Genomic DNA, 16,061 nt, shown 5'->3' with positions numbered 1-16,061 from the left:
ATGGCATACATTTAGTAAACGGATACCTTCTAGCAGTTTGTTCAGAGCTGGTTCAGAATGATACCACAACTATGGGAGGATGATGCAGGAGTCTTGAGGTCTGCCCAGGGACTGCTTGCAACTGACATATTTACTTCTCATTTTTCACATAAGACTCAAACAGGCTTATAGTTAACGTAGTAAAACTGCAAATATGGGATAAAAAAATTAAAAATAATAATAATTCAAAGCTCTGCCAGCTGGCTCTGACCAAGGCACAAGGCAAGGAGAAAATTGGGTAAGTTCAAAGTGAATTGAATTTACTCTCTCTCCATCCCTAGTTTGATAAGCAGGAGGAGGGGAAAAAACTGAGAGGAGCTGGGTGAGAGGGAGGGTAAATGAGTATTTTAACCAGAAAAGTAGCAGGCAGGACCAAAATGCTGAACCCTTCACTCAAAGAAAAACAATTATGCAATGGGGGTTGAAGATGTGGAGTCAGGGAAGAGTTCTGCACCTGCAACCCACCTGCTACATATCCACTTTAAACCCAACCATTCTTACCACTTTGGGAAGGGCCCAGGTTCTAACTTCAGAAAACACATTTTGGTACTTGTTTATTTTTCAGCGATATGCAAAGCTCGCCTCAAGTGGACACAATCCAACCCAAAATTAAGCACATTAAGGCTCATTGAATTTAATTGGCTCAAATATGCCTAGTTATGTGTTGGATTGTGGTCAAATACTACAAACACAGCAAATTTTGGATGCCTGTGTGCTTGCAAACATCAATCAGGGTGCCACAGCCAAAGATTTAAAGAATGTTGAATGATGTTGGATTGAAATTAAGGGGTTTCTAGCTGTAATGTTTTGAGATGAGGATTTGCTGAGTAAATAATTTGAATTGGAATACAAGAAGGGGAGGTATGAGGAGGTCAGGGAAATATGTCATTGAAAATTAAGTATTGAGAACTGTATGTGGTTTTTTTTTGCTTTTTCTTTTTGTTTGTATAAAATTGGAAACTTAATAAATATCTTTATAAAAAAAACAAAGATATTGGTGCTCTTCCAAACAATTTGATATAATCTGGAAGTATTTTTGGAGATTATATTCCAGTATTAGCTCTATTCTGGCAGGCTTTCCATACACAGTTTCTGTTGCTGAACTGGCTGTCACTGTTCACATGTGCAAGTCAAACGCACATTCATGCACATCTGGATATGAAGCATTCAGTTGTGATGCCAACTGGTAGGCTCAGCTCAGATGTGGGTGCATCTTCCTGTCTGTCTTGCAGTGTAGGTGGAAATCTGCCTCCCCATCTACTATCTTGGACAGCTAGATGTGTGCAGGACCAGTCAATGAAAAGTTTTATTGCTTACGGCTAAAGGCCTTTGCAAAGATTAAAATTCAAACAATTTTTTTTAAAAAAAAAATTTGAAAGTACTGTATATGCATATTAAATAAAGATATTGCATGATATTGCATGCTGCCATCTTTTAAACAGACAATATTCGCAACTTAACCTGGCAATTCCATTCGTCAATCAGTGGGGCGAAAAAAGGAACATTAAGGATCTCTTTCTTTCTTTCTTTCTTTCTTTCTTTCTTTCTTTCTTTCTTTCTCCCTTTAAACCAATACAACAAACACATGCTCCTGGGGACAGATCAAAGTAGAAAGCTTTTCCCCACCTGTAGATTCTCTTTATGCACAGATTTCTGTTCACGTTTCCCTTCTTGGCACTGTGCTGATGAAAAGTCCCAGGCAATATCGATCGCACAATATCTACAGACAGTGTTTTATTCAATTCCGTCTCTCAAAATGCTGAATATATCATCTCTGATTCATTCAAGTTGCATTTATTTTTGCATTGTTGGGATTTACTTTCTTAGGAGAAAATCTGGGCCGTCGTTTCTCTCTCTCTATTTGTTGTGGACAAAGATTTCACAACATGAACAATTCATCCAAATTATGACTGAGTTGTAACCCTGGTGGGGAATGAAATAATAATTTTAAAAAGCTTACCTTTTACAAATGATATTGGAGAGGATGTTGGTATTGTCAGGAATCTGTCTGCTTCAGCTGTCTATCTTTAGGCATCTCCAAAATATCAAATGTTTATACTGTGCAAGCCCTCTCTTTAAACCAACCAGCAGTTATTTTCTTATTTTCTAATATACCTTGCCAATGGTGTCCTTTCCCACCACGAACAATACTTCAGCGGCCGGGTTCTTTCTTCTATATAGAACACCGAGGGTCCCAGCCAATCCCTGAATTTGAAACAGAAGGTGCGTGTCCAGAGGAACATTTCAGCTTTTTAAATATTAGCTAGTAATGAGCCCATTAATTCATGGACGGAAGGAGTCAGATCTGGCACTCAGCTCTCCCTGAATGTCAGTGGACCCAGTGAAGGTGATTTAGGTACTCTTCAAGATCTTGACCTCTGCTCTCTCGAGTTCATAAACTATGTTTGCAATTGTAAATGCACTCACAGAAATATGCACAGGGCTGTTTCGGACCATATTCCCAGCCAGTCATGTGCTACTGAAATAATGACTATGTAGCAATGTTTAAAAGTAATTAAATATTCATGCCAATACGTTGGATTTTTTTATTTATACCCTTGAAGCTTACGAAGGTCATTCTTTCACTTTAGGCATTGGGCGTGATTCAGCAAAAATTACTGTAGTTGTGAGTATGGCAACCTGTTTCTTGGTAAAAATGGACATTTGAAGATAACACTCACTAGATTATCCTATCTAAGAAGTTAAGAACTGTTCAAGGGTGACAGCAAAAGAACAAAACCTTACGTTATCTTTATCCTGACGAAAACATGGGATACTTACTATCACCACACCATCCTTTAACATCTGAGTGCTGCTATTCATTTGATTTTGGGCGGTTATATAATAATGCAAAACAATTATTTTAAAGCCATCCAAGTTGGTGACCATCACTGTGGGAATGAATTCCATAGTTTATGTGGTGTGTGAATAAGTACTTTTTTTGGGGGGGGGTCTGCCCTGAAGCATGGAGAAAAGGCTCAGTCAGTCACGCACCCTCACCGTGGATGGGATACAGTGGGTACTCAGAGTAGATCGATTGAAATCAATGCTTCTTAGCTGTGTTCATTAATTTATATGGGTCTAGTACTCCGGGACGCGGGTGGCGCTGTGGGTAAAAGCCTCAGCGCCTAGGGCTTGCCGATCGAAAGGTCGGCGGTTCGAATCCCCGCGGCGGGGTGTGCTCCCGCTGCTCGGTCCCAGCGCCTGCCAACCTAGCAGTTCGAAAGCACCCCCGGGTGCAAGTAGATAAATAGGGACCGCTTACTGGCAGGAAGGTAAACGGCGTTTCCGTGTGCTGCGCTGGCTCGCCAGATGCAGCTTTGTCACGCTGGCCACGTGACCCGGAAGTGTTTTCGGACAGCGCTGGCCCCCGGCCTCTTGAGTGAGATGGGCGCACAACCCTAGAGTCTGTCAAGACTGGCCCGTACGGGCAGGGGTACCTTTACCTTTACCTTTAGTACTCCAAGTAAGACTTAATTGAATACCACCCATGGAATTTGGGAAAATGTAGAAGATAGCTATCCTGATTAAAGTGCAATGAGAAGGAAAATAGGCAGAAAGCACCCATGTAGAAGTACTTAACAAAGGATCAAATCACTGATGGGGCACCTGTGACCTTCCAGATTTTAATGGGCTACAACTCTCATCATACTTCACTGAATTCTATTCAGCACCTTCTGAAGACATTCTTATTCAGATAAGGCTACCCAGATCTTTATAAAGTTTGTAGGAGTTTTGATTTGTTTTATTCTATTTTATTGTGATAATTTTATTGTTTTTTCATTTTTTCGTAAACCACTTTGAGAGGCCCCCCAATCAAGTGGTATATAGATTTCATGAAATATAAACAAACAAATAAAATCCCTGACCATTGGTCATGCTTGATGGGACTGGTTGGAGTTGGGAGTGCAACAACTCCTGAAGAACCACAGTTTTTCCATCTTTGAGTTAAATAATCCAACAAATGTTAGGTGGCCCTTTGGCCTGATACAACAAGATAGTTCTTGTGTGCTTGAACTGTTTGTTCTTTGAGTTTCTGCATTTGATAGCTCACTATAGGTTTACAAGCTTTAGCCCAACGAAAGTGGGACAAAAACAAACCAACTGGGGAAAAATTGTGGTATGAAGAGTTGTAGACTCAGGAAGTTATGGGGCATGCACTAATTGGAAACAAAGCAGTGTGTCCACCCCAAAATGAAACCGGCCAAGCCCAGGGTGCTGGCTGCTTAAATGAGCGAGGGGCGGATCCAAGGAAAACCCACCCCTGGCTTCATTGGCTCCGCCCCCGCACAGCCCAAGCTGTAGCCTGCATCCCCATTTGCCAAAGCAGGGCCCAGCCAGGTTGAATTCCCCCATCGGGGCCCCAGTGAAGCCTCCTCCGTCCCATAATGCCACCACACGCGAGGCTTGCAGGCACAAACGGTATTCAAAGTGGGATTCCATATAACTGCCCTGATACCATTGTGAGAACAAATGATTGTGAATGTACAATAAAAAAGGAAGAGACTCTGAATTTCTTGTATTCACTGGAATACTTCCAAAAATATTGTCAGTCTGCAGGCAAACTGTCTCTCTTAAATGTCACACTGTGCCTCATGCAGGCCTCCGGAAGGAATGTTCCCTAGTCCTGCTAGATCATTCTCACATGCTGTGCTGTTACCTCCCCGCAGCGTTCCATTGTATTCCTATTTCCTGCAGCAATTGAACCCGCTCCTCTCTTTGGACTCTGGCTTTCACGTCCCCAGCTTTCCCTTTAAGATCCAAGGCAGTCTGAGTGGCATTTTCGTTTAGCCGACAGACCCCGCAATTCCCTTGGTTGTCATTTGTCTAGATTATAAGGCAAATGGCACAATATGAAATTATAGAGATGAATGAATGGTCTGTCTGTGCCGATTGGCTTTATCTCAGCGGGCTCTCCGAGCACCTCTTTAACAAGAGTGACAAGGCTGAGATGAAATTTTGATTCCAGCATTTCTTAAAAATGGAATTGAACAGCTGTCAAATATTGTCACTCTCGTTCTCGCTGTATGAGCTAAGAGGTGACCTTGAGGCGCAACTAGTTACTGTCTCTTCTGTGTGTCTTCTTTGAGCTTTTTCATGTAGTCTTCATTGTGCTGGGATGCGGGTGGCGCTGTGGGTTAAACCACAGAGCCTAGGACTTGCCGATCAGAAGGTCGGCAGTTCGAATCCCCGCGACGGGGTGAGCTCCTGTTGCTCTGTCCCTGCTCCTGCCAACCTAGCAGTTTGAAAGCACATCAAGTGCAAGTAGATAAATAGGTACCGCTCCGGCGGGAAGGTAAACGGTGTTTCCGTGCACTGCTCTGGTTCGCCAGAAGCGGCTTAGTCATGCTCGCTGCATGACCCGGAAGCTGTACACCGGCTCCCTCGGCCAATAAAGCGAGATGAGTGCCGCAACCCCAGAGTCGGCCACGACTGGACCTAATGGTCAGGGGTCCCTTTACCTTTACCTTCATTGTGTGAGACAGTAAGCAGAAGTAAGGACTGCTCCAAGCTAGCCCCTTCTAGGTGTTCCTGGGTCAGAAGGAGGGCTCTCAACACTTCTGGGTGCTCTGAAGGAGAGAGATAAAGATGGGGGGGGGGCGTGTTGATCCTCTTCTCTCCCCAGCCCCATAAAAGCAAACTCTTGATTAGTTCCATCTCTCTTTGCGCCTGGCCTAGGAATGTCTGGTCTTCAAGGCTAAAATCAAGGCGTTATAATTTTCTGTTCAGGTTGGACTTGCAAATCTTGACCATGCTTTAAATCAGGGGTCAGCAAGCTTTTTCAGCAGGGGGCCGGTCCACTGTCCCTCAGACCTTGTGGGGGGCCGGACTATATTTTGGGTGGGGAAAAATAATGAACGAATTCCTATGCCCCACAAATAACCCAGAGATGCATTTTAAATAAAAGGACACATTCTACTCATGTAAAAACACGCCGATTCCCAGACCATCCGCAGGCCGGATTTAGAAGGCGATTGGGCCGCATCTGGCCCCCAGGCCTTAGTTTGCCTAGCCATGCTTTAAAGGTCCTCCTTCCTCACGACTTCTTTCTCATTTGCACAATTATTGGCACACCTTTGCACACTTCGTTCTTACCTGCACACAGTGCTTCCCCCCCCTAAAAAAATGTTTAGGGGTACTCTCATTTTCCTACTCATATTGAAATACTGCCCCTCAATGAGGCCAAACTTAGATTCACAAAATGTTTAGGGGTATGTGTACCCCTGCGTCCCCCCAGAAAAAATGAACTGCCTGCACAGTAGAATGCCAAAGCAGGAACCACGTGAAAATAATTATGAATCTGCAACAAAGCCTTTATTTAACAAAAGAAAGCCAAAATGCCACCCCATGTCTTCAAAACATAGGGGTCTGTTACAAATGCGTCCTTACTAAGGAATTCCAGGGCCCCTTCCCCACCCCAAATGAAAAAACACACATAAGAATTAAGGCAGGGTAATTTTTTTTTGGAGTATTTCATGCAAGCGCATATTCAAACGTCCCCTTATCCAGCCCTTCCACCTCATCCTCCCACGTGGAGGATGGCATACTGCTATAAGGGTCTAATAAGATTTTGAAGCATCTGATAATCAGAAGTCCCAAAAAGACACACAGGATCCCCACGAAGGCAAAGCCGGTTTTTTGTTCCAGAGTGAGGGGAAAGGTGGACACCTCGTTGACACTCATGCTCAATGACGCGTTGTTGCAGTAGTTACTGCTCATCTCTGGGCTTCACATCCTGCTGGGCTTTCGAGATTTTCACTTCTTCGCCTGCGAACAAAAACAGGAGGCATGTTTTGGTTGTAGAGATAGCATTAGGCTGCTGCCTAAACCCGAGACTGTCCCTGCAAAATTGGAGAAAGTCTGCTATAGTAGTGAGTGAGCTGCTTTAGTTTAATGGCTTGTTTGGAGGTTCTAGCAGGGGAGCGCAGCTATCGTATACCCTTGACCGAAGAACGGTACACTCCTTCTATCTGGGATGGTCGTCCTCTTCCACCGAGCGCGCAGCTTCAGGAGGGACGCACATGGAGCGGTGAGGGAGGAAGGGGACACCCGCCTAGCCAGCCAGATCAGCCGAATCAACCCTGGCGATCAATGGGGTGACAGATGTCGCAGCCAGATCGCCCTCACATTTAATGGCTAAAAGTGTGATTTGGGAAGTTCCTAGTTTAAGTATAACGCCAGCTGTAAGCAAGCTGTAAGGGAAGCGGGTGGCACTGTGGTCGAAACCACTGAGCCTCTTGGGCTTGTCAATCGGAAGGTCAGCGGTTCGAATCTGTGCGGTGGGGTGAGCTCCCGTTGCTCTGTCCCAGCTCCTGCCAACCTAGCAGTTTGAAAACACACCAATGCAAGTAGATAAATAGGTACCATTGTGGCGGGAAGGTAAATGGCATTTCCATGCTCTCCGGTTTTTGTCAAGTGTTCCATTGCACCAGAAGCAGTCTAGGCATGCTGGCCACATGACCCGGAAAGCTGTCTGTGCACAAACACTGGCTCCCTCAGCCTGAAAGCGAGATGAGCACCGCAACCCCATAGTTGCCTTTGACTGGACTTAACCATCCAAAGATCCTTTACCTTTTTTATTTTTACTATCCCAGTTTCCCACTATCCTTACACAAGGTCAGACATTTTGTTCATCTAGCCCAATATTATTTACTCTGACTGGCAGCTGTTCTCCAGGGGTCCAACAGGGTCTCAGTTATTTGCCATCTGATCCTTTTAACTGGAGGCGCAAAGGATTGCTGTGACAACCTTCTGCATGTACTGTGTCACTGGGCTAAGGTCCCTGCCTCTAATCCTTAGCCTGCTTACAGCCCCAAATATCTGCAATGCAAGAATGATGACAATGGTCTGTCTTGCACGGAAATTGTCTCAACAACTTCTATTGGGCTATTGGGTTGTTGTTTTTATTTTTATTAGGTATTTTGTGGTTTTATATCTTGATTTTATTCTGTGAACCGCCCTGAGACCCCCGGGTATAGGATGGTATATAAATTCAGCAAACCAACCAACCAACCAAACAACAACATATGCCTTGTACTTTGAACATTCAAAAAAGCTGTATAGAAGTTAAAACATTATTATTATTATTACCATGTTTGCCAGCGTGCAAGTCATAAAACAATTTCCTCATATATATATATATATATATATATATATATATATATATATATATATATAAATATTAAGTGAAAGAACTAGTTACATAGTGAAATCACCAAAGCAAGTTAAAAGTTTATGTATTGTAACTGATAAATGGTACCTGATGCATTCATATAAGGCACACTTCCAGGCTTTCCTGAAGTTTGAACAGCTGTAGAGACATCAAAAAAAGGTTAAATCATTGAGCTGTTTTAGTTGTGGTACAAACAGGCAAGTGCTGAATTGAATTCAGGTCTCTCTCAGAAGGAATGAGATAGCTACTAGCTGGCATGTTTTCTATATCAGAGCGAGAACACACAATAATACTGTAGCAAACGGAAAAGGGGGAAAAGAGGCAAACACGAGAGAAAACTGCATTTGAAAATGCAGTTTTATGTCTGAATGTTTTATTCGACTTTTATGGGCCCACCTAAAGTACATGTGTGTGTGTGTGTTGTGGATTGTATCCAGTGTCACTTAATGTTATACCTCTTCCACTGGCAAAATGTTTGGACCAGCAGAATGTGGCTGCACAAGAAATCGCACAAGCACGTTGCTGGTAACTTCATTTCCAATATGGATTGTACAATCTGCTGTGAAATGAGTTTCTGCTAGTGCAATTCTTTTGTTGGATTCCTCTGTTGTGCAAATTGAAAACTCACCTGTCTGCTAGCGCAAGACAGATTTGCATGCAAAGTGGATGTTCTGTCTCTGAACTACAGCTTACAAACCACCTTGGCTGTCTCTTAGTGCAGACCCAGGTCATCAAGCTTGAGTTGATGCTATAGTTGCCAGCCACCACAAACCACCATTGTCAGGGTTGGCAGCAACACCAGCAGCAATGATAATATTTTATTTCTCCTGCTAATTATGCTTCTTCAAATGTGCATTTTGTATTTGACTCCCTTTCGTAACGTTTTGTTTTGAAATCTTCAAGATAGTATTTTAGTTTCCTGTTAATTATGTTGCTTTGAATGTATACTTGACTTTCTTTGGTAATGTTTTATTCTGGATTGTTTTATTTGATGCTTTAATGTAGGTTGTAAAGTGCTTTGAGAAATTTTTCAACAACATATAAAGCAATATAGAAATGAAATTAACAACAACAACAACGGCTCTTCCAACTTAACCTGGGGCTTAGCTACATTAGTAAAAAAAACAACACACATGTTTTGAGTGTGCTATAAACAAGCAACACCAGATTGCACTGTAGAGCAAAAAACTTTTCTATGTGATTTTACATAGTGTTTTTTCCCCCTTTTCTTTTGTTATAATGATTTAATTTCTGACTTATATATAGCATCTGTCTGTCCCTTCCCCTATGTGTAGATCCACCTTTGGGTAGTCATTGGATAGCCAACAAAGCTGAATGTTGGGAGATTCTGGACAGGCTAAATAAAGGACTTCTTTGTGCAGTACAGGGACGCGGGTGGCGCTGTGGGTTAAACCACAGAGCCTAGGACTTGCCGATCAGAAGGTCGGTGGTTCAAATCCCTGCAACAGGGTGAGCTCCCGTTGCTCGGTCCCTGCTCCTGCCAACCTAGTAGTTCAAAAGCACGTCAAAGTGCAAGTAGATAAATAGGTACTGCTCCGCCGGGAAGGTATACGGCGTTTCCGTGCGCTGCTCTGATTCACCAGAAGCGGCTTAGTCATGCTGGCCACATGACCCGGAAGCTGTACGCCACCCAATAAAGCGAAATGAGCGCCGCAACCCCAGAGTCGGTCACGACTGGACCTAATGGTCAGGGGTTCCTTTACTTTACCTTGTGCAGTACATAGCTAAACTATGGAACTCCCTTCCATGGGAGTCACTGATTGCCACCAATTTGGATGGCTTTAAAAGAGGATTAGTCAAATTCCAGGAGAAGAAGGCTATCAATGGCTACTAACCCTGATGACTGTATTCTACCTCCACTGTTGGAAACAGTATGCTTCTGAATAACACTTGCTGGAACCTGCAGATCCTGCTACAGGCATCCGGTTGGCCACTGTGAGAACAGGATCCTGCACTGACTTGATCCAGCAGGACTCTTCCTATGTGTTGCCATGCACAGGCTTGTTAATATATCGCTGTACACATATAGTGAGCAGGTTAACACAAGAAAAAATAAGGTTTTAAAAGCAACAGCTGAAGAAACCAATCCTTGAAAGACTTACCCAGACCTCTTCGAGAAAGGAGATGAAAAAGGGATGGGAATATTTCATCGGAGCTATAATCATATTTCATCATCTACTTTAGTTTCAAAGACTGGATTGGAAATGAGAATTCATGACTGTGAAGGTCAAAAACAGCCACTGTACTCCTTGTTCCGGTTCATTGCTATCTGATAGCCTGATTTATTTTTATTTTTATTTAAAGGATCGCTTTATGGACCTTTCCAGAGAATAAAAATGGAAATGCAGGCCTCCCTCCTTGGCTGGGCGAGAGCAGTGGTAAACGGCATGAACTGAGAGATCCCCAGCTGGAAATCACAGGCTGAAATCCTAACCCCACTTACCTGGGAGTAAGTCCAACTGGATTCAGTGGGACTTCTGAGTAGGCATGGCCAGGATGACTGAACAGGCAAACAACTATTTCTCACCCCCAGAATCAGCACACTGCTCTACAATCTGTAAATATAGGCCTGCTATATTGTATATATAGTATATATATTGTGTGTGTGTGTGTGTGTGTATTGTGTATATATATATATATATATATATATATATATATATATAGTATATATTATATATATATATATTGTGTGTGTGTGTGTGTGTGTATATATATATATATGTATATATTGTATATATTGTGTGTGTGTGTGTATGTGTGTGTGTGTGTGTATATATATATATATATATATATATATATATATATATATAATCTGTAAATATAGGCCTGCTAGGGATGCCGTAAGGATTTCTATGGTAATGGGTACAAAGTGCTTTGAATTAAATGCTTACAGGAAAATGTCATATGGATCATTATCATTGTTATAAATAGCAATGCCCCCATCCCAACATCAATAGTGCTACAGGCTTTTCTCACATAACCAAACAGGGTGGGGTTGCCCTGTCTCAATGTGGTGTGTTCCAGTGCTGAAGCCAAGGAGTGCACAACTTCGCACAAGTCTGCAATCTTATGGACCCTTTCCCGTGAGAAAGCCGTATTGATCACAGTGAGGCTAATTTCTGAGTAAAGATGCACAGCAGTGCACTACAAAGTTGTTAGGGCATGGCCACACCTAATGACACTCACACAGCTTTGTTTGTTTCTTATGCCAATCATCAATTGCAGGCGATACCCTCACTGGGGGGGAAAAGTGTGTTTTCCCATTGACAGTCAGTTGTGCCTTGAGCAGTATTGAGGTAATGCAATACCTTTGCAACCCAAATACTACTTGAAGGAAAGATGCCTAGATCTCGAGTGGCAAATAAGTGGCAACTGTGCATTTATTGCAATTGCACATATTTTGGAATAGCTCTAAGATGACACATATCTTCTATGTAGAATAGTTAAGATCCAACATCAATAGGGTGCTAGAATGTGGGTGTTGCCACTGCGCTGTTTGGGGTGTGGACTGGGGATGGAAAAAAATCTGTCAATTCTGGTTCTCCCAGTTTCTAATTTTTCCATTCATAAATTCATTTCTCCATATTTGTGCAGCAAATTGCGATTTATTTTTTTTAATCCTCATGAAAATTTATCAGCATTTTGGTGCAAATTTCTCCGAATATGCACATTTTTGTATACAGTTTTGACTAACATTTTTTGCAAGCATTTTTCCTAATAGAATGCATTTTTGTATGTCATTTTTACCAACATATTATTCCTTATGCACATTTCCCCTAAAATATTAAATTTTTTAATAATGGAAAGCCTGGCTGGTTGAAGAACCGCACTGCAAAATTTGGATATGTGGAAACTTCAAAGGATGGTGGTGTTTCAGTTCTCATATTGTTTCAGAAAGTAGAAATTTGATCGATTTCCTTTTAAATGTGAACAGAATCAAATTCCTCCCTCATCCCTTGTGTGGACAGCCATCTTGCAGATTTGGCCTTTATGGTACTCCTGTAAGGTATTGCCTGGCTTTTGCAAAAAAAATTCTTTCCCACTTTGGAGCAACAGCAGGTTGCCTCTGAGCCAACAAACACGAACAACCGAAATCTTACCTTGCAGAGAAGGCAACACTTTCCTTTTAGAAGGCATAATACATAACACTAATTAACTATACTTCCTTGATGAGAGATCTTGTCTAGTACGTTTACCAACCGCTGTCGATGCCCTAATAATACTTGCCTTTTGTGGGCAGCGGAAGGAGATGATGTGTCGCTGGGGAACCTGCTAGCGTCAGTGTGGCTAGACTGGCTTGTTAACATGCTAGTACAGTATGCATGCATATACTGAACAGGTTAACGCAGCAGCATGTACACTTTTAAAAACAAGCCAGTTGTCGCTTGCATCTGAAGCCTCGTGGGATGTGACTCCCTCTCTCTCTGGTTGCAATCCTCACGACACCTACTTGAAAGGGAACCCCACTGCAACCAGCACCAGGACTTGTTGTCGAGTAAATATGGTTAGGGACCTGGGTTGCTCAACACTCACTAAAAATCCTTCAGCATCCAGCAGGCTTTCCTGCCCCCTCTGCAAATAGCATCCGTGATTTAGGTGCTCTATGCACAAAAGCAAAATGAGATCTCCAGCAATCCCCCTCCCACCTTCGGCTGCTAGACATTACCTGGGCATAACAAGAGAGAGGTAGCAAGCAGAGGCAGCAACAGCCGAGTCTTGGGCGTCGTTGCCAGGGAGGAAATCTACACTGCCCAGCTAACCAAGGTCCTGTTGCATTAAGTCCAGCCGGAGAGCCATGGTAGATGGATGCCTCACCCATCCTCGCCCGAGCTGTGTGTCAAAGCAACACACAGCCTTCCCCCCTCCGCCGCCACCCACCCACCCACCACGCACAAAACAGCCCACTCACCCCCGTCCGAGTCAGACATCCTGAGAGTACAAACCCTTTTCCTCCTTATCCTGTGTCCCCATGCTAACGACCTGCCGAAGTTTCAAGGTCTCAGAGAGAGGATCAGGTCCCAAACTGTCAGGGAGCCCTGCGAGGATTTCTGGGGCTCCCGCCCAACGTGAGCATCGCCAGGGCTCCGGCTACATCTAACCACATTAGCATCCGAGAATCTGGACTCGGCTATGGGCGTTCCTTCAGCCGGGTTAGATGCCTCTGGGTGGGGTGGGGTAGGGTCCTTTCCAGAGCACACACACACACACGCACCGCTGGCAAGTACCTGGGGATGCTCAGGAGGTTTTAATTTGATGGTGAGGGGCGTGGGGTGGAGTGGAAATGTGAGGGGAGGTGGTGGGCAATATGAAAGCTGGATTATCATGCAGCCAAGGCTCCCCCTCTCTCCCCCACCATCCAGATTGATCTGAAGTTCCTGCAAAACAGTACGTGCGAGGCATTAGCAAATCTGCTATGCTCTCCCAAACTGCTGCTGCAGCGGCGGCAGACTGGGTCCTATTTGCTTGCAATCCTCCTTGCAAAGCTTGTTGTTCGGAAATGTGTGCATCTCTGGGGAAGCGGTTTCTCGGCAGCTTCTAGGCACCTGGGGAGAAAACCAGGCGGAGACGGGGGTTGTTATTTATGGGCAGGGAGAGAAAGCCGCCCAGAGGGGGGAGGGGAGGGAGGTGCGTGGGAGTTCCCCACTTTCCATGCTGGCTGCCAAGTCGACAAATATTGGGGAGGGGGTTTGAAATGGACAAGGCGCAAAGTTGGAGGATGCCGATCTCTCGCTCCTCTCCCAAGGGTGTGTGTTTTCTCCCCTCAATCAAATACAAATTATTTAACTTTTTGTTTTATTTAAAGCAAGCTACAGTAGCTTCCCGGGGGTCGATTTGAGTGTGTTGGGCAAGAACTGAGTTGAATGCACAGACAGACAGACAGCTCGATCGATCAAGCAAGCACGCAAGCAATGGCCCGCCGATCTACTGTGGTGGGATGGGTAGGTGGGATTGGATTTATTTATTTTTTACTTCGCATTTCGCCTGGCTTGCTCCGTTGTGGGGAACAGCCATGTTGTACGGAATCCGGCGTGTGCCAAATGTTTCCCGTTGTACGAAAGGGGTGATGGATTGGCGTGTGAAGTCCCTCCCCCTTCCCCGGTGATTTCGAATCTATTGTATATGCAACCTACAAAAGTCAGATAAGAGGCTGTTTTCCCTATTAACTTCAGTGGGAAGCGGATTTTCCCTTTTGGCGCCTCCCTTGCCGAAAAAAGGAATCCTTCCAGGAATTTATGAGAGCCAGGAGGTTGTTTCCAGATTTTGTCCTGAAACTTACATGCAGCTGGCAACAAAATGAGAGAATCATTCACTTGAATAGTTAAAAACAACACCAGCACCCAAATATTTGATTTGATTTTACCTTATTTGTAGCTAAGCAAGGAGCAAGGGAAACACTCCATAAAGTTGATTTATATATTAACATGAATAAACACCAGGCACAATTTTAAACGATAATTTAATCTCCACAGTATCCTCATAGCTTAACCACCCATTGGGGAACCATTTGCTGGAATTGTGTGGCATTGCTAATGTGCCGGATGAAATTACAGACCCATCCGTCATATTTATCTGCTATTAATTCTGCATCAAGTCATTTGCTATGGCTGCTAAGAATTGGTTGAGAAAACACAGACCTCCAGTTCTTGTGGGAATTCCAGATAACAGCTTATACCAATCTTATATCCATGATTATGAGAACCAAGAAGAGTATCAGAATAAGAATTTGATTTTAACACAAAGTTTTATTTGTGTGTGTATAGTAAGGGGGAAAATTGATTTACGTTTTGCTAAATTTTAGGTTAACTTGTTTTCAGTTTTTGGGATTTTCAGTGAATATTTTATATTGTTTTATGGACACCACATGGAGCTTTTTGGTGAATAAACGGTATATTGTTGTTTAGTCGTCTAGTCGTGTCCGACTCTTTGTGACCCCATGGACCAGAGCACGCCAGGCACTCCTGTCTTCCACTGCCTCCCGCAGTTTGGTCAAACTCATGCTGGTAGCTTCGAGAACACTGTCCAACCATCTCGTCCTCTGTCGTCCCCTTCTCCTTGTGCCCTCCATCTTTCCCAACATTAAGGTCTTTTCAGGGAGTCTTCTCTTCTCATGAGGTGGCCAAAGTATTGGAGCCTCATCTTCAGGATCTGTCCTTCCAGTGAGCACTCTGGGCTGATTTCCTTCAGAATGGAGAGTCCATGGGACTCTCAAGAGTCTCCTCCAGGACCATCATTCAAAAGCATCAATTATTTGGTGATCAATGGAAGTATGTGCCTTCAGGAGTAAAGTCAAACCACTGGAGAGTTATGGCGCTAGCGGTACCTATTTATCTACTTGCACTGGTGTGCTTTCGAACTGCTACATTGGCAAGAGCTGGGACAAAGTAATGGGAACTCACCCCGTTGTGCGGATTCGAACCACGACCTTCTGATCAGCAAGCCCAAGAGGCTCAGTGGTTTAGACCACAGCCCCGCCAATGGAGCCATAGGGGTGGGGCGTGGGCGGGATATGAATAGAGATGGGCTTGATTCCTAATTACTTCATAGAATTTATTAAGTAAATATTTTTGCCCTATTTTTCACCTTGTCTTGTCTTAGCGGCTTACAGAATAAAGACATAAAATGTGCAGAATGTAAACCACAAATGAAACACCAGAGATTAAAACATCAGAACAGCATTTGTGGTGCTTTAAATGTCTTTGCGATGGAACCATGTAACTAATCAGATTTCACTACATGACACCATCACAGAAACAGAATGTGATCAAGAGTCTTTACCCTCACTCTGTACAGGTGGACATTTTGCTCCTGGAGTCCTAGTTTGTGCCTG

The 16,061-nt window shown here is 43.7% G+C and overlaps 1 protein-coding gene across 5 annotated transcripts; it reads right to left on the bottom strand.

Annotated features, from left to right (window-relative positions):
- Positions 1-6,329: 6,329 nt before the first annotated feature.
- Positions 6,330-13,616, bottom strand: CTXN2 (cortexin 2). Of its 5 annotated transcripts, none has more exons than XM_053365271.1 (3): positions 13,459-13,616; positions 8,300-8,350; positions 6,330-6,807 (listed from the first exon to the last, which is right to left on the bottom strand). In XM_053365271.1, the coding sequence occupies exon 3, from the start codon at positions 6,757-6,759 to the stop codon at positions 6,514-6,516; it is 246 nt and encodes an 81-aa protein (XP_053221246.1). In that variant the 5' UTR covers positions 6,760-6,807; positions 8,300-8,350; positions 13,459-13,616; the 3' UTR covers positions 6,330-6,513. The 5 variants fall into 5 exon arrangements, with proteins under 5 accessions (XP_053221246.1, XP_053221244.1, XP_053221242.1 ...); XM_053365269.1 differs by lacking the exon at positions 13,459-13,616 and adding an exon at positions 13,143-13,422; XM_053365267.1 differs by lacking the exon at positions 13,459-13,616 and adding an exon at positions 13,177-13,422.
- Positions 13,617-16,061: the final 2,445 nt, after the last annotated feature.

Source organism: Podarcis raffonei, chromosome 14 (genome assembly GCF_027172205.1).
Source record: "Podarcis raffonei isolate rPodRaf1 chromosome 14, rPodRaf1.pri, whole genome shotgun sequence".
In the NCBI taxonomy this organism is placed as follows: Eukaryota; Metazoa; Chordata; class Lepidosauria; order Squamata; family Lacertidae; genus Podarcis; species Podarcis raffonei.
Note: the sequence above shows the minus strand (reverse complement) of the source record. Positions and strands in the feature narration are given on the sequence as shown.